General features: G+C 43.6%; 1 protein-coding gene across 1 annotated transcript in view; it reads left to right on the top strand.

Moving 5' to 3' along the window:
• tmem176 (transmembrane protein 176) overlaps positions 1 to 23,269 on the top strand; it is a 40,633-nt gene that overhangs the window by 3,948 nt on the left and 13,416 nt on the right. Inside the window, exons 5-6 of the mRNA XM_083931481.1 lie at positions 8,123 to 8,269; positions 9,977 to 10,093. Coding sequence (XP_083787607.1) covers positions 8,123 to 8,269; positions 9,977 to 10,093 — 264 coding nt within the window. The remainder of the gene's footprint in view (positions 1 to 8,122; positions 8,270 to 9,976; positions 10,094 to 23,269) is intronic.

The following is a 23,269-nucleotide window of genomic DNA, read 5'->3' as shown; positions in this document are numbered from 1 at the left end:
GGAAAAAAAGGAATAAAATAAAATGAGGAGAAAGGAAAAAAATTAAATCAATTAGTCAAATGAAGAAAACAAAACAGGCAAACCACTACCAATTATAGTTTAATTAAATAAACAATAAACTAAAAATTAAAGGAAATACATCAGGCTTCAGGTTTAAAATACCATGCAAGCATATATCACTTCAATTCAATTCAATTCAATTTTATTTATAGTGTCAAATCATAACCAAAGTTATCTCAGGACACTTTACAGAGTAGGTAAAGACCCAACAATTCCCCCATAGAGTACGGTGGCAACGAAAACCTTCCCTATAACAGGCAGGAACGTCGGACAGACCCAGCTCTGTGGAGGACGGTCATCTGTCTTGACCGGTTGGGGAGGAAGAAAAGGAGAGAGAAAGAGAGAAACACAAAGATAGACAAAAGACAGAGAGACTGACACACTTCCAGAGATGCAAGCAGCCAGCGAGTAACAGTAACTATAACAATATCTATAGTAATGTGAACATGACCCACATGTTATGGCAGTCTGCATAGCAGAACAGCAGGAACACGCACATCCAAGGTGACAGAACATGAAAATGAAAATAATTATGACAAAATGATGAGTAGGGGCAATAGCAGCTACGATACAGCAAGACATACCACTGATGGTGTTTTTATGGCTACAGATTTTATAATTTATAAAAGTAGTGACAGAATAAATGACTAATAGTTATTGAAGTAGCAGGAAGCGTCAGTAGGCACCACCACGATCAGCAGAGACCTGCACACAGGACCCGGGCAGCAGGCATCACCACCATCAGCAGGGACCAGCACACAGGACCACGGCAGCAAGCACCACCACGATCAGCAGAGACCAACAATCAGGTCCACAGCAGCAGGCACTAACACCATCGGCAGAGACCTTCATACAGGACCACAGGACCACAGCAACAGGCATCACCACCATCAGCCGAGACGTGCGCGCAGGAACAGGGCAGCAGGCAGCACCCCCATCAGCAGGAACCTGATACACAGGACCAAGGCAGCAGGCACTACCACTGTCAGCAGAGACCTACACACAGGACCAGGGCAGCAGGCACCACCAGCACCAGCAGAGACTAGCGCACAGGACCACTGCAGCAGGCACCACCCCCATCAGCAGGGGCCTGATATACAGGACCAAGGCAGCAGGCTCTACCAAAATCAGCAGTGACCCACAGGACTACGGCAGTAGGCACCACCACGATCAGCAGAGACCTCGGAGATGACAAAGCACAAACAACTCCGGGGAAGAAGTTGAATTAATAACATGCATTGATGAGACATGAATGACATAGAGAGGAGAGAATCTCAGAGTATTAGGAATGGTAATATTTCCCCTTGCAGACTAGGCTTATAGCAGCATCATTAAACTGAACGGACGCAGCTTTAAGAATAACAACAGCAAAACAGCTGAGAGCTCGTAAGCCCTAGCTGTAAGCTTTATCAAAAAGGAAAGTTTTAAGTTTACTCTTAAATATGGGGACAGTGTCTGCCTCCCGAATAACACTTGGGAGTTGGTTCCACAAGAGAGGAGCTTGGTAACTGAAGGCTCTGCCTCCCCTTCTATTTTTGGAGACTCTAGGAACGACAAGTAGCCCTGCATTTTCTGAGCGCAGTGATCGAGTTGGGTGATACGGTACTATGAGCTCTTTAAGATACGACGGGGCCAGACCAGTAAGAGCTTTATAGGTAAGGAGAAGGATTTTAAAGTCTATTCTAGATTTTACAGGTAGCCAGTGCAGAGAAGCTAATACAGGAGAAATATGTTCTCTTCGGTTTGTTTTAGTTAGTACACGAGCTGCAGCATTTTGTACCAACTGGAGACTCTTAACAGACTTATTGGAGCAGCCTGATAATAAGGAATTGCAATAGTCCAGCCTAGAAGTAACAAATGCATGGACTAGTTTTTCTGCATCTTTCTGAGACATAATGTTCCTAATTTTTGCAATATTACGCAGGTGAAAATATGCAGTCCTTGTTGTTAGTTTTATGTGGGAATCGAAGGACATATCCTGATCAAAGATAACACCCAGATTCCTTACTGTGGTGCTGGAGGACAACACAACATCATCCAGAGTAACAATGTCTGTAGCTATTGAGTTTCGGAGGCCTTCAGGGCCAAGTACAATAACTTCAGTTTTATCTGAGTTTAACATCAGAAAATTGCAGGTCATCCAGCTTTTTATTTCCTTAATGCACATTTGAAGTTTATCTACCTGATGGGTTTCATCTGGTTTGATCGATAAATATAATTGTGTATCATCAGCATAACAATGAAAATGTATGGAGTGCTTCCTTATAATATTTCCTAAGGGAAGCATATATAAGGAGAATAGAATCGGTCCAAGGACAGAGCCCTGTGGGACTCCGTAACTAACTTTAGTGTGCATGGAGGATTTGTCGTTAACATGTACAAACTGAGATCTATCTGATAAATATGACTTAAACCAGCTCAGTGCGGTTCCTTTAATGCCGATCAGATGCTCCAGTCTGTGTAGCAGGATGTGATGGTCAATAGTGTCGAAGGCAGCACTAAGATCTAGTAAGACAAGCACAGAGACAAGTCCTTTGTCTGAAGCTATTAGAAGGTCGTTGGTAATTTTTATCAGTGCTGTCTCAGTGCTATGATTTGCTCTAAATCCTGACTGGAAGTCCTCAAGTAACTCATTATTATGTAGAAAGTCGCACAACTGATTGGCAACTAATTTCTCGAGGATCTTAGAGAGAAAAGGAAGGTTAGATATAGGTCTATAGTTGGCTAGAACCTCAGGATCAAGACTGGGCTTTTTAAGAAGAGGTTTAATTACAGCTACTTTAAAAGACTGTGGTACATAACCTGCTGATAAAGACATGTTAATCATATCTAATACAGGAGTGTCAACTAAAGGTAACACTTCTTTGAGTAACCTAGTTGGAATAGAGTCTAGGAGACAAGTAGAAGGCTTTGATGCTGAAATAGTAGAGTTTAATTTGTTAAGGTCGACCGGAGAAAAGCAGTCCAAAAATATATCAGGTCGTACAGTTGTTTCTAAGGTTCCTGGGTTTGATGAAAGATTGGTGCCAAGCGAGTTGATTTTGTCTCGAATAGTTATAATTTTGTCATTAAAGAAGGTCATGAAGTCGTTACTACTGAGGGTTATAGGAATACATGGCTCAATAGAGCTGTGGCTCTCTGTCAGCCTGGCTACAGTGCTGAAAAGAAATCTAGGATTGTTCTTATTCTCCTCTATTAAAGATGAGTAATAGGCAGCTCTGGCATTACGGAGGGCCTTCCTATATGTCTTTAGACTTTCATGCCAAGCTAAGTGAGATTCCTCCAATTTAGTAGAGCGCCATTTACTTTCTAATTTTCGCGATATTTGTTTTAGTTCACGGGTTTGTGAGTTATACCACGGAGCTAACTTCCTCTGTTTTATTTTCTTCTTTTTTAACGGAGCAACAGAGTCGAGTGTTTTTCTTAGTGAGCAAGCAACACTGTCAACAAAATGGTCAATTTCAGAGAAACTAACGTTAGTGCAGGACTCTTGAATATTAGGATAAGGCATTAAAGTAAATGCAGATGGAATCGCTTCCTTAAATTTAGTTACAGCACTATCAGATAAACATCTAGTGTAGAAACTTTTGCCCAGAGGTGAGTAGTCCTGTAATATGAATTCAAAAGTTATTAAATAATGGTCTGATAAAATAGGATTCTGTGAAAAGACTATTAAGTCATTGATTTCCACACCATAAGCCAAAACAAGGTCGAGGGTGTGATTAAAACAGTGAGTAGGTTCATGTATACACTGACTAAAACCAATCGAATCTAATAGAGAGATAAACGCGGTACTAAGGCTATTAACAACATCAACGTGAATATTAAAATCTCCTACAATGATTACTTTGTCAGATTTAAGGACTAAATTTGATAGAAACTCTGAGAATTCAGACAGAAATTCAGAGTAGCGACCGGGAGCCCGGTACACTATAACGAGTATAATCGGCTGCACAGTTTTCCAGGTTGAATGTGAAAGACTAAGAACAAGACTTTCAAATGAATTATAATTTAGTTTAGGTTTAGGGTTTATTAATAGGCCTGAGTCATAAATCGCTGCGACGCCTCCTCCTCGTCTACTGCCTCGAGGAATATGAGTATTAATATGACTGGGAGGAGTGGATTCATTTAGGCTAACATATTCTTCGGGACGCAGCCAGGTTTCAGTCAGACAGAGAACATCAATATGGTTATCTGATATCAGATCATTTATTAATACAGCTTTAGATGACAGAGATCTGATGTTTAAAAGTCCACATTTTATTCTCTGATTTTGTTGCATTATCGCAGATTTGGTGTTGATTTGCATCAAGTTTTTCTGTATAGCTCCTCTTCTGTTCATTTTTGATTTAATTAATGTAGATGATCGTGGGGCACACAGCGTTTGTATAGGATACTGAGCTGTAAATTGATCCACAGAGCTCGCGGAGAGTTGTGTAAGACTGCAGCTATGCTTGCTGTGTGCTTGCGGTATGGGCAGCGCAGAGAGGTGAATTAAACTCTGACTCTGCATCCTGATCCCAACACTGGGTTTTTGTCAGGAGGCGGTGGAGGTGCAGGACTCGATAGTCAGGTCAATGTTTGCAGACAAAAGTCTTGACCCTTCTTGGTTAGGGTGCAGGCCGTCGCGTCTAAAAAGCTTGGGTCTTCTAAAAAAAGTCGTGAAGTTGTCCACGAATGGAATGCCCTTCCCCAGGCAGTGTCCTTTAAGCCACAGGTGAAGCTGGCGGAGGCGGCTGTACATGACGTCACCAAAACGGGGCGGGGGAAGCGGGCCGGAGATGATCACACGCTTCCCTGTGTTCAGCAGGTGGTCCACCATGGACCTGAAGTCCTGCTTGAGGACCTCGGACTGGCGTTTCTTCAAGTCGTTGGTGCCGGCTTGCAGCACCAGCGTGGAGGCCGACCTGTGTTGTGAACACAGCTGGAGGGCGGAGCACTCAACGTCCCTGACGCGGGCTCCAGGGTAGCAGAAAGTCTGGCCGCAGCGCACCCTCACGTGTCTGACCATCGAGGTTCCGACAACCAGCACGGGAGGGGAAATGCGCTGCCTCGCGGCTGCTCCTAACCGGGGCGGAGCAGGGGGGTTGGTTTGGGCGAGCGGACCCCGGCTCCTGGGTCGGCGAGAGCCACGACTGACTCTGTGGGCGGATGCCGGAGTCGAGCTGGTGCGCGCACCGAGCGGGGGAAACTCCTGCAGGCTTAGGACGTCAAACCTGTTATCCAGTGGTAGATCCGGAGGCGGAAGGGGGAGAGATCGGCGAGCCCCAGTGCCCCTGTTCACCCTCGACCAGGGTTCCCTCGGCTTGAGTGGAGTTGAGCTCACCAGGCCCGGGGCCGCGACTCCGTTCTCCCTGGTGGAGCACTGCCACTCCGCGGGGAGAAGGCAGGAGGAGGAGGGCGCCGATGACTTGGGCCTGGCACCCTGTTGCTGCCAGCGGGACTCGGTGAGTGTTGGTGCCGAAGTTCCGGTGGTGATGGAGCCAGTCCATGGCAGGGTGGTGTTGTCGGCAGCCGTCATGGTACGGTCACCAGCGCCGGAAGCCTTAAGATGGGCGAGGAACTTCGCCTGAGTTGAGGCGACGTTGGAAAATTCCAGGAGGATTTTGTTCTTCTCCATGAGGTCAGCCTTCAGTCCAGAGACGTTCTCCCTCAGCTTTGAGAGCGTGGGGAGACAGGACTCGCACACAGCCATCATGTCGCAGCCTGTGCAGTCTGTGCTGTGGATCCGTCACCCCGGGGCACAGTACCGTCACAGGTAGGAGAGTTAAATGAAATTACGTTACGGCCTTTGGGCCGAAAGTTCCGGGAGATCCCTTTTTACTCCTGGGCAGGCAGCCCACTTCACCAGTTGTTTTTAGATCCCGCTGAGTTGAAGAAATGTTTAAAAATTGGCGCCTCGCTAGTGCGATTCGGCGTCACGACTTCCGTGTTTTACTTCTCCGGTGTGATCAGAGGCAACCACAGGCCCGATCGTTAAATGCTTCGGTCGATCGGTTGAAGAAATTAATACAATAGAAGCTGGGCACGAGTGATTGCAAATATGAAATCGATTAATTAAGTTAAAAACAATATTTTCCGGAGCCGAGGTGGCGGGAAACCCGGTGAATTCAAACGAATTCAAGCGACGCTGCGCATGCGTATGTGTAGGTGACGTAGACAGTACAAAGCAATGCAATACAGACCAATACCAGTACAGACCAATACAGACCTCTAGGTGGCGGCGACCTCGTCAGACCGTGGCAACCACAAAGTACTGCGTGAAGTCACCTCAATTCTTCTCTCCTTCTCTCTCTCAATCAATCAATTTATTGATCACATGAAATCATGCCATCAGTTCCTTCAATACATTTAGGGCCCATCCACACGAAGATGTGTTTTCCTGTAACCGCACAACTTTAGTATCATTTTGTCCTACCATCCACACGCAGCCGCCGTTATCGGAGCCTGAAACCGGGTCTCAAGATTGGGAAGATTTGAAAATGCCCCTCATGGCGTTGTGGTCTGGACGGTGAAAGCTCAGACTTTGTTAAAGGATGGCGTCATCTCCCCATCTCCGACCTCTAACCCTGCGGCGTCACATAACAGCAGTGCTGCTGCATGAGAGGAGAGAGATGGACCCATAGACTGTTTACTGAACTGGACTCTGAGCCACATGCATGGGAAGGAAATAGGCCGAGCACAGATTTCTCCCTTTCCCTGATGCTCTGAATAAGGAGCTAAACTGCTCTCTAGTCTCTGTTTCTAAATCCAGTTCTAAGAAGGTGTGAAAAGTCTCTAAATGTAGTGAGAAAGTGGCGTCTGTGAGTGCTTTGGGATGGGGAAGGGGCTCCCAGCAGCACCCTCTGCTCGTTGAGGACACTACGTGCAGAGTGATTGGTGCATCAGAGTCCAAAACAACACAAAAGTCTCCACTAACACTAGAAACAGTGACACATTTCTCTCTAGGATGGAGGAGGGTTTGGGAAGTCTCCAGATTTGGAGAGAAACTCTCCGGGGTTTGGATTCTCCACAGCGTCTCTCCGTCTCTTCTTCTCCTGGTTGGTGTATTTCTGTGGCAGTAACAGCGCCACATCCAGGCCTGGCATGTGTACTACAGTGTTTGGAGTTGCTTTACCTGGTTTCCTGTGGACGCAGAGATTTATTAAGCATAGCATAGCATAAAAAAGTTTTTTTTCGATTGTGTGGACATACCCTAATACACTCACTCGCACTCACTCTGTCCTTCCGCACCGGGCCAAAACCGTTTGAGCAGTGTGAGTGCACCCGCTCCGCGCATAACTGGGGACAGCGGGCCGTCCACGGCCCGCCTGAGAGAGGTGGGCTTTTGTAGAGCCCGTTTGCACATGTACGAGCACGAGCGTACGCACGTGCACGAGCACGAGGCCTACAGTGGTTCTGACGTCCTTTATGTGCGCCTGTTCGGACATAGAAAATAGAAGGAGGGACCATGCGCGGTCATTTAACAACAACAACAATGGCGGCGAAAGGTTCACGTTGGTGTGATGCGGAGGTGGAGTGTTTACTGCAGATTTGGTCGGATGAAAATATTCAAAAACAGTCGGACAAGATGCACAAAAACTCTGAGGGCTATGGAAAGATTTGTAAACAAAGCGACGCATCACGATGACGTCAATAAATGCGTGTGACGTGTTACGGCGTGATGACGTATGGACAGCAAGAAGCAATTGCGCGAGGCCCAGGCAGTGTGAGTACAAACGGGCCTGGGGCGCGGGGGGAGAGGGAGGGGGGACAAGTACCCTAAAGCCCGGGGCGCGGTGCGGAAGGATAGTGTGAGTGCGCCCTATGTGTGTGGTTGGGGGAATGGTGGTGATCAAAATGGTTGGAGATTATTCTACTGTTGATTGACTAATCAATTAGTCCCCTAACCATTGCAGCTCGACTTCTCACTCTGTACGAAGTCAGTGAACAACAACCTTCAAATATTCAACACATTCAAAGATTCCTTAAGCTGCCCATATGCTGCTCTATAACTAAAGTACTACCACTCTTCTGCCCCTCTAATGCTTCAAAATATGAAATGTTTGCTTTGTTTTTTCAGCTGCGGGTGTGTTTGACAGCGAGTGTGGCGTCCACAGTGCTGTCAGTGGTGGCTTTGATCATCTACTCTGTAGACATAGATAAGAATCCTGAGGTTCCCTGCGTCAAGACGCCGCATGACAACTGTATCGAGAAACACTATGCCACGGTTGGTATAAGCTTCAATTCATGTCATTAAGCTGTCATGTCTAGTGTTTGTCCAGTCAGAATGTTGACATAATGGTATTGCTCATCCAGAGAATCTGAATATACATAGTACAGTCAAAAAGTAGTAGGTCAGGTAAATTTTTTGTTACTTGCTCTGTACTGAGCACACCGGCTCTCTGAAATACATAACAAATCTTTATTTCAAGGGTGTTGACATCCTCATGAGCACTTTTGCGTAGTCCTTCAATTTTAGGGGATAGAAAGAAACTGTCCTACTGTAGTTAACATAAACGTAGTCATCATATAGACTACTTATAATTTGTACTGGGGGACTATAAATTCTACAGGGTTCAACAAAACGGTCACTTTCAAAAAGCCTTGAAGTGAAATTCCGGCATAAAATCCTCCCAGGGTCTTTTTTCGGCAATTACACTTACAGAGAAATCCCGGAGAGTCGTTAACAGTCGCTAACAGACGAATGTGGCTAACACTGATTAGCTCAGGGCAGCACGGTGAAGGCATTAAAACGTCTTTTTTTAACCACTAATACTGCTTAAAATAACGGCAAACCTCTGCAGCAGCATGAGAAGAGTCCCTACACGGAAAACAAAGCACCAATCCTTTGGGGTTGAGTTTGGTTATCCACTTGAATGGGGGTTACTATGAGAGGAGCTGGTACAGGGGCCAGTAGGTAAGTCTTTCAAAACACTCTTTTAATAAACTCTGGGTTCACTAACTACGTTGTTGGTGCTTTGTTTTCTGTGAAGGGACTCTTATCATGCTACTGCAAAGATTTGCTGTTATTCTGAGCACTATTAGTGGTTAAAAAAGACGTTTGAATGGGTCCACTGTACTGCTCTGAGCTAATCAGTGTTAGCCGAATTCGGCTGTTAGCGACTCTCCGGGATTTCTCCATTAATGTTTGTTTAACGAAAAAAAAATTCTCAATGGCTAATTTGATGAGTGTATTTTCCGAAAAAGACCCTGGGATGATTTTACACTGGAATTTCACTTTAAAGGAGACATTTTGCTGATTTTAATCATGACAATGCTCCATTGCCCCATTCTGTAGGAAATTACACTACTGGGGCAGGCCAAACATTGTTGAAAACACTGAAAACAATGACCAAATTGCCCTGACACAGACCTGGATTGAAAGGGGTAAAGTATCTCTTTAAAGCGGACATTTTCTGTCACCCTCGTGTTAGACTTTGTTGGGGCTAAAGGACCATAGGCCATATCCTTTTTTGATGAGCGGTGCCTTTTTGGTCGGTGATTTCCTGTCCTGTGTTGAAAGATAACCATGGCAAATAAGGAAAACATGTTAAATGATAAGCATGGGGTATGGGAACATATTTGTTTGGAATTACTTGTGGTAGTAAAATGGTTGTCCAGAGGTCTAAGTAGAAGTAGAAAGTAAACTTGAAGTACCCTAGGACTGTCTGATGGGCACTGTGGTGACTGTGGTGTTCCAGGACAGCGTTTTCTGTGTATCTATGAACTTCACTGTAACAGACTTTTTCAACTAACTGGGGAACAGAAAAATTCATTGAATTAGTGAAGAAAAAAAAACAGACTAAATTCCTGCTCCTCTCTGGCAGCCATCCCAGCTGCTACAGAATGGGCCTGCTGTCATTCCTAATTAATGTTTTGTGTTTGTGCTGCAAGGACAAAAGCTTATGTGAGTGCTTTGTGTCCTTTACAACAGAGGCTGAGCAGAGGAGTGAAGTCGTCCCTACTCCTCTTCACCCTGGCCCAGACAGCCATCTCTGTCGTCCTCTGCGTCCTTCTCTTCAGGCAGAGACGTAGCTTCGGGCAGTATGCTGTAAGACTCCAACACGTTCTCTTGATTAGCAAACAATTGATTCATCTACTCAAAGAGCATTACAGTCACACCAGCAACACTTTCAGCAGTGCTGACTTGTTGGACTTTCATTGCTATAAAAGCTGCTCAATCAGTGTGGTCCACTTGTGATTTGGCAGTGATTACGCTGTATTCAATTGGTGCATATTTTTGACATGACAAATACTTCCACTGTGGTGAGGAACGACTTTTCTTAAGTATTCAATGCAATAAAACCTGCTTTCGTCTAAATAACAAAGTGCCTCAACCTGTGAGAATGCCATCAGCGTATGTGTCAGAGTTTAACAAGCAGCTCAAAGTACACGGTGGGAGGTCTTTTTTTTATACTTAAAATAGTTACGCTGCAAAAATATAAAGCTGCAATCCAAATCAGTGAAACAGACACCAGAACACCCCATGGTATGGTACATGATGACATTCAGCTGGTATCAGTTTGACAAGGCTCAAATTCATACATGCCGAAGGACTTATGTCACAGTCTTGAGGCCATTTCTACAGCAATGAAGTTTACAACAGAAAAGTCACTATAGAAACTCAATAAAATGTCATTGGAAACAAATCTAAAATGCAATAAAATAATTTTTTTATTTGTGACATCACAAGACTGAGTGAAGTTTATAAAGAAGAATACAGACATCAGTACAGTTAAATTATTTAAAAAACAAGTCCAAAACAGGCGGGCACAAAAGGTAAACGGTGAACGGTGTCGGAAAGAGAACACAAAAGGAGGTTGAATTAAGAAATTACTACAAGGTAACACAACAAAAACCAAGGGACCACAACAGCGAATTTTCCACTATAGCTTTTTAGTGGCTCTGTAATATAGTATCTCATAATGGTGTAAATACTGTTTAAGTGGAATTAACACAAAGTACCATTTGAAGAACAAAGCGACAGAGAAAGAACTACTGTAGAAACACTTGAAGCTTTCACCATCCCATTAATATCATCTTTTCTTACATGTTAACATCTTATGTAAATATGTACTGTACGTTAGGTGTGGCTGTTAAAATAATAATAATATTAATAATAATAATTTAACTAAGGACATGAAATAAAGTAATAGAATGATACAGTATATGTAAATTCTGATTAACTACATAACAATCCCAAAATGATACAATATTGCAGGAGGTATAAACCATACAAGTCAGAATAAAAGGGTGTGTTTTAAACTCACGTTTAGAAGAAAACAGAAGTGGCCAAGCTGTGCACACTGTAAACGGAAATTCATTCCAGAAAAGGTGCCAGGACAGCAATTTCACTGTCACTCTTGGTTGCAAGTCCAAACTTCTTCTTCTTCTGTGCTCTTATAGGCTACATATACTTGAGTTTAGCAGGTCATAGAAATAGCATGGAGCTAATACATTTTGCTTTTTGCAAGGGATGAATATAATGTTGAACTGTATTCTTGAAGCGATGGGATGAAGGGGTCAACCCCTTGTACTAGTTTTTCAGATCTGAAACAAAAATAACTGGCAGATGGCTTGGTATTGGTTGGTTGGAAGTAGTCTTTTTTTGTAGTAGTAGTCATCATGCATCATACACAATACAATAAGTATAATCATTATATATTAGGGGTTTGATGATCAGTCAGCTTACCAGACGATACATGATATTGAGTTTACGAGAACGAGATTAGAGGAGATTTTGACACTATTTTTAACTTTCAATATTTGCTTGAAGTTCAATTAAATTGGGCTGAACCTGACATGGTCTGCCATACTTTTTATGTTAACATTTAACCCTAGGAACAAATAATTGGAGGGTCTGCTCTGCATGAAACATTGCAGAAAAAAATTGTGACCATTTGAGTGTGTGTACCCTTCATTTTTTGATAAAAAATTTTGGAAAATGAAAAATTTCCTCAAATCCTCAGTAGGTTGGGTAAATTAATTCTGGATGCACAGAACCAGGGTTTGGGAGTAACAGATTACTTGTTAGGGCGTTACGTATTTAGAATACAAAATACGAGTAACTGTATTCCATTATAGTTACAGTTTAAATTGGTGTATTCAGAATACAGTTACTTTCTTAAAAAAAGATTACGTTACTATAACATTACTTATCCGTGGAAGCGAGCCGCTACGGCGGTGGTGGTGTGTGTGTGTGTTTGTGTGTGTGTGTGGGAGGGGTCTCTTGCCGGCAGAGTAGGAAAACACACTGCCGTCTTAAACTGCAGCCGACCCGTAAAGCTAGCTGCTCCGGACAGGAGCAGATCTACTTCTCCGGTCCGCACTTATAAGTCGAGCACCGAACCTAAGAGCAGCCTCAGACGCTTGCAGCTGCCCCAGGTACAGTCATCAGTGTGAGCCGGTGTTACCCTACTGTAACTTTTATCTCCTTGTTGGGGAGAAGGTTTTTCTCTTTTATGTTTACTGTTAAGGATGTCCACATCACACCCATGATGAACAGTTGCAGGACAAAACGTACCACATTTTTGTTTTTTGTATTTGCATAACTTTTTCTCTGAAGACAGGAATAAAATCATTCTCTTATGCAAGTGTGAACTGAAATCAGTGTCCCAGATTTTTTTTCACTTTACTTATTGGCAATCAACTATTACCCCAAGTCATGACATCAGTCAATATGCCATTCTTTTCACCAAACAGTATATTCATTCCAAAGAAATATATACAAATTGAACTACAATCATTGGTTCTATGATGATTTAACTGCTAATTGGTGATCAACCAGCTCAGAAGATCAAGAGAATTTTAGACTACTCTCAAAATTCTGAATAACATGCTGTATATTTAGCATCATGGTTCACTGATTCAGTCCACTGGAACCAAAGACATCAAGGTCGAAGCTGATGTCTGTCTCCGTGGAACAGCAAACAAAATCATCAGCGGGAAAGACTACTAGGCAATGCTGCATGCCCACACTATGGTGTATGCAGCCATGTTTGCTCTGCACTGGGAAGCATTTGCCAGATGGTTGGTCGATGAAGAGAAGGACCTTGAGTAAATGTGTCTGCTTAGCAACAATGTCCAGCTACTCCTAGATACCCTGTCAGATGAGGATGTAGAGAAGGCAACATCTGCGTTTGCTATTGCAACTGACCAACTGAAAAAGCTGTCATGTTTGATGGCTGAGTTTGATGAAGTACATACTTCCCCTACCACAAAGCGATGACTGGCCATTTTAAGTATGTATGCTGCCTACCCCACTACCTAGATGCTATGAGAAGCTTGCCTACACTGGCTCCAAACATCTATAGGGAATTCAAGGATGGGAAGTTCACTATACTTCATAGTCCTGTTCAATGTTGTCTGGACAGACATGGCACTTGAAAAAACCTACAACTGTAATGCCAAGACAAAAAATTTCACTGGCATCGGGCATCAGTCAGCGGCCATAGAGAAATACTGGAAAGCTCTTCCAGTTCAGACAGCTGTGTCAGAGGCACACCTGGATGCGGATGACACCAAACATCACCAGGACAAGGACAGCCAAGGTGCAAAGGAGGCAGAAGGTGTAAAGAAAATAAAAGATGTCATCAACAACCAAATGATCAATTCTTTCACATGTGAAGAACAGGAGCTGATCAACATTTCAACAGGCCACAAAGCCACATCTGCTGACTTGATCTGCATGCATGAAAAAGGACTGGAGGCACTGGCTACAGCAAGAAGAACAGACAGTGAGAATTAAAACTAAACTTTCAACCTTTGCAGCTAAAGAAGTCAACGTCCATGGCATTCTAAGCCAAAAAGGTTTATGAGGAGGAGAGTGCAGGTGAACCTGTACTTTTTTCAGGAGTTAGAGGAAGACAGGAAGGTGAAAGTGTTTTGCCATTAATGAACAAGTTACCCAGCTTTCCTGTTTGAGCCAGATCCGTCCCTTGACCAAAGTTACACAATGTGTAAAGGAAACAAGACAGACTACTTGGCTGCAATCAAGAAAGCCCTTGGCAGCTCATAGGGGGAGGTGGACAAACTACCGCCGACTTACAAGCCTGTTGTAATAGTAGCAGATGCCATGGCGTTCATTCAACCTTACCAACATCTTGGGAGCAGCACCTTTCATGAACTGCAAGGAAAGTACACTTTGTTGGTAATCGATATGATGTCTCTCCTTCTGAAGGTCTGAAAGTTGAGGAACTAGAGAAGAGGATGAAGACCTGCCCCAGCAAAATGAAGTATTAGCCACATGATACTCTCTCTACACCTGAATGGAAAGGCTTCATTAACAATCCACTAAAAAAGCTAATCTGTTGAACTACATGGGGGAAGCATGGGCAGCTCAAAACAAGTCACTTGCTGCAGGATGTACACTTATTCTTGGTGCAATCTTCTGTGATCCTGGTCGCACTGTCCTCTGATTGTCAGGTTGAGCTTCCAGAACTTTCCTGTGAGAAACATGAGGAGGCAGATACCAGGATGTTTGCTCACAATGCATACTCAGTACAAATTCTGCACCACAAACGGGCTGTAGTGCTTGCGAGTGACACAAATGCGATCATGATGTGCATGTACTGCATCATGGATGGACGTTTTTGATGGTTATAGCGAAGGTCCTTGGTTGTGTGGTGATCACTATCGCCTCACAGCATTAGGGTTCCTGGTTCGAATCCCAGCTGCATGGGTTTTTCCCCGGGCTCTCTGGCTTCCTCCCACAGTCCAGAGACGTGCTCGTGTTAATTGGTTAATTGATGACTCTGAATTGCCCGTAGGTGTCAATGTGAGCGAGAATGGTTTTCTGTCTCAGTTTGTTTCTATGTGCCCTGCGAATATGGTCGATGTCAGCTGGGATTGGCTCCAGCTCCATCACTTTATAAATATGTTGTAAAAAATAAGGCTATGTTGGGATTATATCACGGCTAAGGGGTGCTGTTCGGCCCGATGCCAAGACGTGATATAATCCCAACATATCACAGCCTGAAGTGAGCTATTGCTTTTATAAAACGGTTACCTACTATGGCAATATTAAAGTGATGGGCAAATTCCAATTTAAACTGTGTCTTTTAACAAAAATCATCCATAAAGCATTGTTCTTACAAAGAAATAGCTGTTGCTATGGAACGTCTGGATGTAAATTAGCCTGTTGCAGCCCTGTTAGCCTAACCGAGCCATACTTAGCTTGCAGATATCATGAAGTTTCTCAAACGGAAAAAAAATGCCACACATATAAACACTAAACGCACTCACACTGCCCATCCGTACCTTACCCAAGAGAGTTTCACAGGTAAAGTCTAGTTTGTTTGACCAGTGTGAGTGCAACCGTACCGCGCCTAGACGCGGTACGCTTGCCGGCCATGGCCCGTTTGGGAGAGGTGGGCTTTTGTAGAGCACGTTTGCACATGTACGAGCACGAGTGTGCGCATGTGTACGAGCACTAGCAAACGCATCAAGCCTACGGCGGTTCTTACGTCATTTTATGTGTGCCTGTTCGGACATAGAAAAAAGAAGGACGGACCATGTGCTGACATTTAAAACAAATGCTCACGTTGGTGTGATGAGTGTTTACTGCAGATTTGGTCAGATGAAAATATTCAAACACAGTTGGAAAAGACGCACAAAAACTCTGAGGTCTATGGAAAGATTTGTAAACAAAGCGATGCATCGTGATGACGTCAATCAATGCGTGTGACGTGTTACGGTGTGATGACGTATAGGCAGGCAAGAAGCAATTCGCCGAGGCCCAGGTAGTGCGAGTACAAACGGGCCTGGGCCGCGGGGGAGAGGGAAGGGGGGACAAGTACCCTAAAGCACGGGGCAAGGTATGGATGGCCAGTGTGAGAGCGCCCTAAGACTAGCCAATCACTTTATAATTATGTTTTACTAAATAAGACTAACCAATCACTTGAAACATGTTGTAAAAATAAGCCTAAACAATCACTTTTCAAGTCCTTGTTTGAATAAAGGCCCTTCACACCTCAGTCTCCCTTAATCAAAACACTGGCCATAACTTTTCAGTACACTCTGAAACGCCTCCTCTGGAAACACTTGTCTCATCTCATCAAATTTCCCTGGATTGACTAATTCTAAGAAGCACATGCTTTCAAAATTTGCAAAACGCCAAGGTATCTGCTCTGAAAGATTGTCGAGGGTGGCCATGTACAGATTTCTGTAGCATTCCTTGGGATCCTGCAGTTGTGGCAGACGGCACTTTCTTTCAAAATCCGGTCGACAACATTCATATTATCTGCCATGATGTGCAGCTTGCTAATGCTAGCAGCTGGAGCTGCTGCGCCAGGCTACTGTGAAGTGTGACCACCTGTGACTGTGAGTGATCGTGTCGGGGGAGAAGCTCCGCAGCTGCCGCTGCTCATTGGGGAAAAAAACACAGAGTCACCAAACACAATGCTAGTCGTTTTTAACAAAGACAAAGTCGCTGGGGATTGGTAAAGTCTCCGGATCAGTTCAGAACAACGGAATGAAAAACTTGGAAAATGTTCCGGTGGATGTTTAGTCTTCAAGATCGCTGAGTCGCTCATTTAGCTGTCAATCAAAAAAGGATTCCGCCTCTGACAGCTCGTCCAATCATCATGCAGAAGATGAGCGTCCGGGCAAGCCCAGTGTCCCATAGACCCCGAGAGATGCTGAGCTTCCGATGGGCGGGTCAAGGCCCAGCATTTTTCCAATGACCGTCTAGTTTCGCTGGAGTGGAACAACCCACTCTACGCTTCCCCACTGAGGTCAGTAGAAGCTGAGCGTATGACTGTGTAAAGCGCTGTGGGGATGAATGAGAAGGAAGTTGCTCGGTTACCTGTGATAAGTAGCTGATTCCGGGCAAAAGATGAAGGCTTTCTAGCGCGTATTTAATCAATGAAATGTACACACAGCAGTTCATATTTCACCACTTTTTTTTTCTTTTTTTTTTGGTGACAATTTAGGGTAAGCTGAGCTTCCCTTGCAGTCTTAGAGCAATCACTGCCGCACTGCTAAGGGGTGTTGTTTGGCCCAACCTAAGACGTGGTATAACTCTTCATAGTGTGAGATTTATGTCTCCATTAATGCCATTTGCAGTGAAAAGAGACTCAGTGGTGAAGGACAGAATGGCTTTATTGTTCTTGAAGATTCCCTGGCTGTGTCACATCACTTGATAGTAGGCAAACCCCAGAGTGAACACCCGATCAATCCATTCCTCCGCGATCACAGGAACAGTATAACCAGTACATGAGGAACTGAAAGATGATGAGGTGTACCTAAGTGAGTTTGTGTTGTTCCTCAGTCTGCACACAGTTTTCCTTCCTCCCATGTCAGTTTGGCCTACTCTGCATAATGGACGTGATCAGTGCTATGCACAACATTATGAAACATGAATAATCAGAGCTCACTCCTTCTTCACATCAGCTACAGAATGTCCATTCTCAGGAAAACCAAAACCCTCTACTGAGGTGGACAGCTGAGACTCTTGTGGATTCAATTCACCCAATTGTATTCATGTTTGATAGTAGCCATTTCATTGTAGTGAGCACATTATTTTGAAACTTGACCTTTATAAAATGAGCTTCTGTGACCTTTAGGACAGGGACTCACAAACTTTTTTAGTTCAAGACAAAAAAGAAATTTGGTGTCTCCCCAAGATCAGAACTTCTAAAAATACATCAACAGTGAGGGAATCACAGAAGTTAAAATAATAATAATACCAAATTTAGGTCCCGACACTTAACTTTGGGAAAGACTTCTCTAGGATAATCAGAGCCTCATAAAACGTTACAACCACAAATTAAAGATCCAGGCATTCAGAGGATGGAGCTGTCCTAAGTAGACTGATAATGAGGGCCTGTGAATGTTCTCCCTTGTTCACGTCATCGTTATCCCCAAAGCAATCTCAGTCAAAAGCAACTGGACTTGATTATTTGTCTAGGAAGACGTTTCACCTCTCATCCAAGAGGCTTCATCAGTTCATGTACGCATCTGACCAAGCTGGGGCTGGTCCAACTACTATGATGTCACTGGAACCCTTTGTGCTCCAAGTGCCAATGACCGTCGTTGGAGTGACAGTCGTTGGTGGGAAGTAGCTTTCGACTTTGTGAGTTCTCTATTGTGTCTTAACGACACTCCTTGGAGTCACAGGAGGCCATTCGTGAACAGTTCTTTTAGGTTAGATTGTTGAATCACCTGGGAAGGATGAAAGGGCAGCATTGTAAATTTGAGATTAGTGTTGTCTCAGACCTTCTCCTCTGTTTAGCGATGGTTTCTCTAGTTTTGCATAGATGGCTTCTTTTACTCCTCTTTCAAACCATCTTTCCTCTCTGTCCAGGATGCAGACATTGTTGTCATCAAAGGAGGGGGCTTTCTACTTGAGATGTAAGTGGACAGCAGAGTCCAGGCCTGAGGAGTTAGCTCTCCTATGTTGGGCCATGCGTTGAGGCTGACAAGATGACGCCGCCGACGGCCACCTCAAGTTGTTGGTGCACATTGTTTTGTCTTGTTTTCTGTACAAACACCACAGCTATTTTAATGGCGCGCTCACCTTTGGCCAGAATACAGGGGAAAACGAGCCGGTGCGCTCGTGCACCTTTGCCAACAAGGAAGACGCACGTTGCTACCCGGAATATTTCTCTCAAACGTTCGCTCACTGGTCAATAAAATAGACAAACTCCAGCTTCTGTTAATGAGAAATAAGGACTTTTATTCATCCTCTGTTCAGTGCCTGACGGAGACATGGCTGTGTAGGAACATCCCAGACGTGGTGCAGCAGCTGGTTTGATTCCACCTTAACCGCGCGGACCGTGACACGCGTGGTTAAGGCAGGACTCAGGTCCACCTAAAGGGCAGAAATTAAAACTTATAAAACTTATAAACTTCTAAACCTGTGACGAGGACATCAAAAAAGTGGACCATGGAGGCTGCAGAGGATCTGAAAGCGTGTTTGGACTGCACTGACTAGGATGTTTTCAGGACTGCTTCCACCAGTCTGGATGAGTAAGCTGTAACCTCATATATCAGCTTATGATCAGGACTGCTGTGTGCCATCACGCACCAGGGTGACTTATAATAATGACAAGCCCTGGTTTACGCCAAGACTCCGGCAGTTGAGGTTTGATTAGGAAAAGGCTTTTAAGAATGGCAAAAGAGCAGAAAAGAAACAACCTGAACAACTTCTACTGCTGCTTTGAAGACAATCAGGTCAGTCCTAGACGCACTCCGGTACCTGTCTTTACAGCATTAGCCATAGGAACAATAGTATTAAGTTAGAATTATACTGCATGACCAAAAGTATTCTGTAGTAGTGGAGGAAGAGAGAGGGGGGAGGATAAAACAGAACAAAAAAAGGAACCCCAACACACATAAAACATAACAAAACAAAATAAAGGAAACAAGACAATAAGATTGTGACCAAGCTGAGGGCTAATCCCATAGAAAAAAACACCTTATGAGCTCTCCAGCTTGCAACTAACAGCTTCGAGGTCCCCTCCCTCAACAAACAGTATTTGACCTTTTAAGTCACATAATAATAATAATAATAATAATAATAATAATAGTAAATATAATGATGATTCAAAACAGACAGTGAAAGCCATGTAAAATAGATTCGTGAAGGCATTTCTCCACATTAAACAGGATTAATAGAATGCCTGCCTATATGAAGCCCAACCGTCCACCCTGGGCCACAATGCATACACTGCACTGGTGCAGGTTGCCTCCGCACACCAGCCCATGATAAGTGCCAGGCTGCAGTAAAACCCTTCGACCGAACGAGTCACAGAAAATAAAATACTACACAGATAACCCTATGGCGGTGGGTAATAAACATCGAAAACAAAAAAATTAAGCTGTGAAGAGCTTCCAGTACTTGGCACACAGGCCGATTAAACAAAATCTCAATACACATAATAGTGTAAGGAGACACAGAAAGAAAGATCAAAAAACAGGAATTCAAAAAACATCAGAAAACACTGGATCTCAAGTCCACAGTGTGTTAAAATGTCCATTTAGCAATTTCTGTCCAAAACTCTTAACAGACAGAATATCAGCAACCCGTCAGGATTTTAACTGTTGATGCTGTGGTCCAAAAATAAACTCCGGCATAGAGGAAGCACAGACACGCATAGCGGAACTTGAGGAGTGGCAGGCAGACTGGGGCACACTGATGTGGGAGATGTCGGAGCGGACTCGCCGTTTACAAGAGAAGCTAACGGACTTAGAAGGCAGATCACGGAGAAATATCCTCCGTATTTATGGAGTCCCGGAAGACACAGAAAAGGACTTTGAGTCGTTGAGCAAATATGTGGAGCATTTGTTGATTACTTAACTCGGACCGCCAGAAGGAACCAAGCTTCACATCCAGCACTGTCACCGAGCCCTCGTGAAAAAACCTGGCCCGGAGGCGACCCCCAGATCAATAGTCACCAACTTTCTGCAATACGACACTAAAAAAAATATCCTACAAAAGGTATGGGGCAAAGAGAAGAAAACGATAAAGATCGCAGACAAACAAGTTTTCTTTGATCATGACTATGCGACCGAAGTCATCCAGAAGCGAAAAACATATGGAAGTATTAAAAAGAGACTAAGGGCGCACTCACCACTGTCCTTCCGCAACGCACCCCGGCCTTTAGGGTACATGTCCCCCCTCCCTCTCCCCCCACGCCCCAGGCCCGTTTGTACTCACACTGCCTGGGCCTCGCGCAAATGCTTCTTGCTGTCCATACGTCATCACGCCGTAACACGTCACACGCATTGATTGACGTCATCGCGATGCGTCGCTTTGTTTTCAAATCTTTCCATAGCCCTCAGAGTTTTTGTGCGTTTTGTCAACTGTTTTTGAATATTTTCATCTGACCAAAATCTGCAGTGAACACTCCACCTCCTTTCGCCGCCATTGTTGTTGTTGTTAAATGTCCGCGCATGGTCTTCTATTTTCTATGTCTGAACAGGCGCACATAAAGGACGTCAGAACCGCCGTAGGCCTCGTGCTCGTACACGTGCGCACGCTCGTGCTCGTACATGTGCAAACAGGCTCTACAAAAGCCCACCTCTCTCGGCCCGCTGTCTGCAGTTATGCGCGGAGCGGGTGCACTCACACTGCTCAAACGCACTAGGCTTTAGCTGAAAAAACGGTTTTGGCCCGGTGCGGAAGGACAGTGTGAGTGCGCCCTAAAACAAGAAGGAATCTGGTTCCAGACCCCGCTAGCTTAAATAAGAATATACTGTGAAGACAGAGTTAAAGTATATGAAGATGCCATAGAGGCAGCGCTTGATATGAGAGTTATGTTATGAGAGTTAAGTTAGATTAATGGCGAGGAAGAAAGGGCACAAATTATACTGATGCAAGAGACACACTTATCACAGATAGAACATGAAAAACTCAGGAAATTTGGTTATAAGAATTTATATCATAGTACATATAAAGGTGGACGTAAAAGAGGTGTAGTAATATTGCTGGCAAACTATATCTAGTTTGATTGTGAGAAGGAACTTAAAGACAAAGAAGGAAGATTTGTTTTAATAAAGGGGAAGATAGCGAATGAAACAATAACATTGATTAGTATTTATGCGCCCCCCGAAAGTGATAAGCACTTTTTCAAGTAAGGAATCAGAGGGAATTACAATTTGTGGTGGTGATATAAATGTGGCGCTATGCCACAGAAGTGATACAACGAGTCTTAAAAGAAATAGAAAACAATTATCAAGGTTTATCATTACACCACTGGAAGAGATGGGCCTGATCCATGGACAAGGGAATATACATATTATTCAGCTGCTCATAAAACACATTCAAGGATAGATTATTTCTTCATCGGTGCGGGAGAGTGTCATCTGGTAGAGGAGTGTAGTATTGGGGGGCGGTGGTATCGGACCATAACCCATTATACTTAAAAATTGGCCTCCGTAATAGAAAACGGCAAACAGCATGGAGGCTGAATACGAGCCTACTGAATAATGAACAGAGAAAGGAAAGGATCAGAAAGAAAATCAACACATATACTGAGGAAAACGATAATGGTGAAGTAGACCCAACATACTTTGGGACGCCATGAAGGTGGTTATTAGGGGGAAATTGATAGCAGAAACAGCAATATTGAAAAAGAATAGAAAAGAAACATACAAGAAATACACAAAACATTTAAGAGTACTAGAGAGAAACTTTCAGAGTACAAAAGACCAATATATATACAGAGAAATTACGGCTTTAAAGACAAAAATAAATGACATTTTAACAGACGAAGTAGAGAAAAAAATAGGTTTCTGAAACAAAACTATTATGAAATAGGACCACGAGCTACTAAATTATTGGCGAAACGCATGAAAAAGCAACAAACAATTAATAGCATCCATAAAATAGAGACCCCCACACACAAGAGCTGTTTTGCACGCCAGAAGATATAGAGAAGGTCTTCCAGGAGTATAATAGTAAATTGTATACCCAACCTATATCAGCAGGAGAGGATGAGATGGAGGAATTTCTGAATTCTTTAGACTTGCCTTCAATTGGCGTCTCACAAAATGAAATATTAACAAATTAAATTACAATGGAAGAGGTGACAGATGTAATTAAAAAGTTGAAAAATAAAAAGAGCCCGGGAAGTGACGGTTATCCTGCCGAATGGTACAAGGTACTCAGGGAAGAACTGGCACCGTTACTTTTGGCGTCGCTCAATTGGACACTAAGACACAATAAAATACCTCCCTCATGGGATGAAGCGATAATTCCTATGCTCCCAAAACCTGGGAAGGATAAAGAACAATGTGGAAATTATAGACCAATCTCACTATTGAACGTAGACTATAAGATATACACATCAATTATGTCAAACCGAATCAATACATTTGTAGCAGACATCATAGAAGAAGACCAAACGGGATTCATAAGAAATAGACAAGCACAGGATAACATTAGGAGACTATACATATTGTCGAGCAAGCCCACAAGAAAAAGCAGAATATGTTGTTATGAAGTGTGGACGCCGAAAAGGCTTTTGATTCTGTAAACTGGAAATTGTTATACAAAGTAATAGAAAGATTCGGATTTAATAGCAAATCAGTTCAATGTAAAAAAGCACTCTACCATCAACCCAGTGCCAAATCAAAATCAATGGCAGCCTGACGGATAGGATAAATCTACAAAGATCAACCAGACAAGGTTGCGGCTTATCGCCGACTCTATTTGCTCTCTTTATTGAACCACTAGCTCAAGCAGTCCGACAGAATGAAGGAATTAAAGGTGTGACTATAAATG

The sequence above is a fragment of the Echiichthys vipera genome, assembly GCF_963691815.1.
Source record: "Echiichthys vipera genome assembly, chromosome: 2".
Taxonomy (NCBI): Eukaryota; Metazoa; Chordata; class Actinopteri; order Perciformes; family Trachinidae; genus Echiichthys; species Echiichthys vipera.
This window is presented reverse-complemented; position numbering and strand designations above follow the sequence as displayed.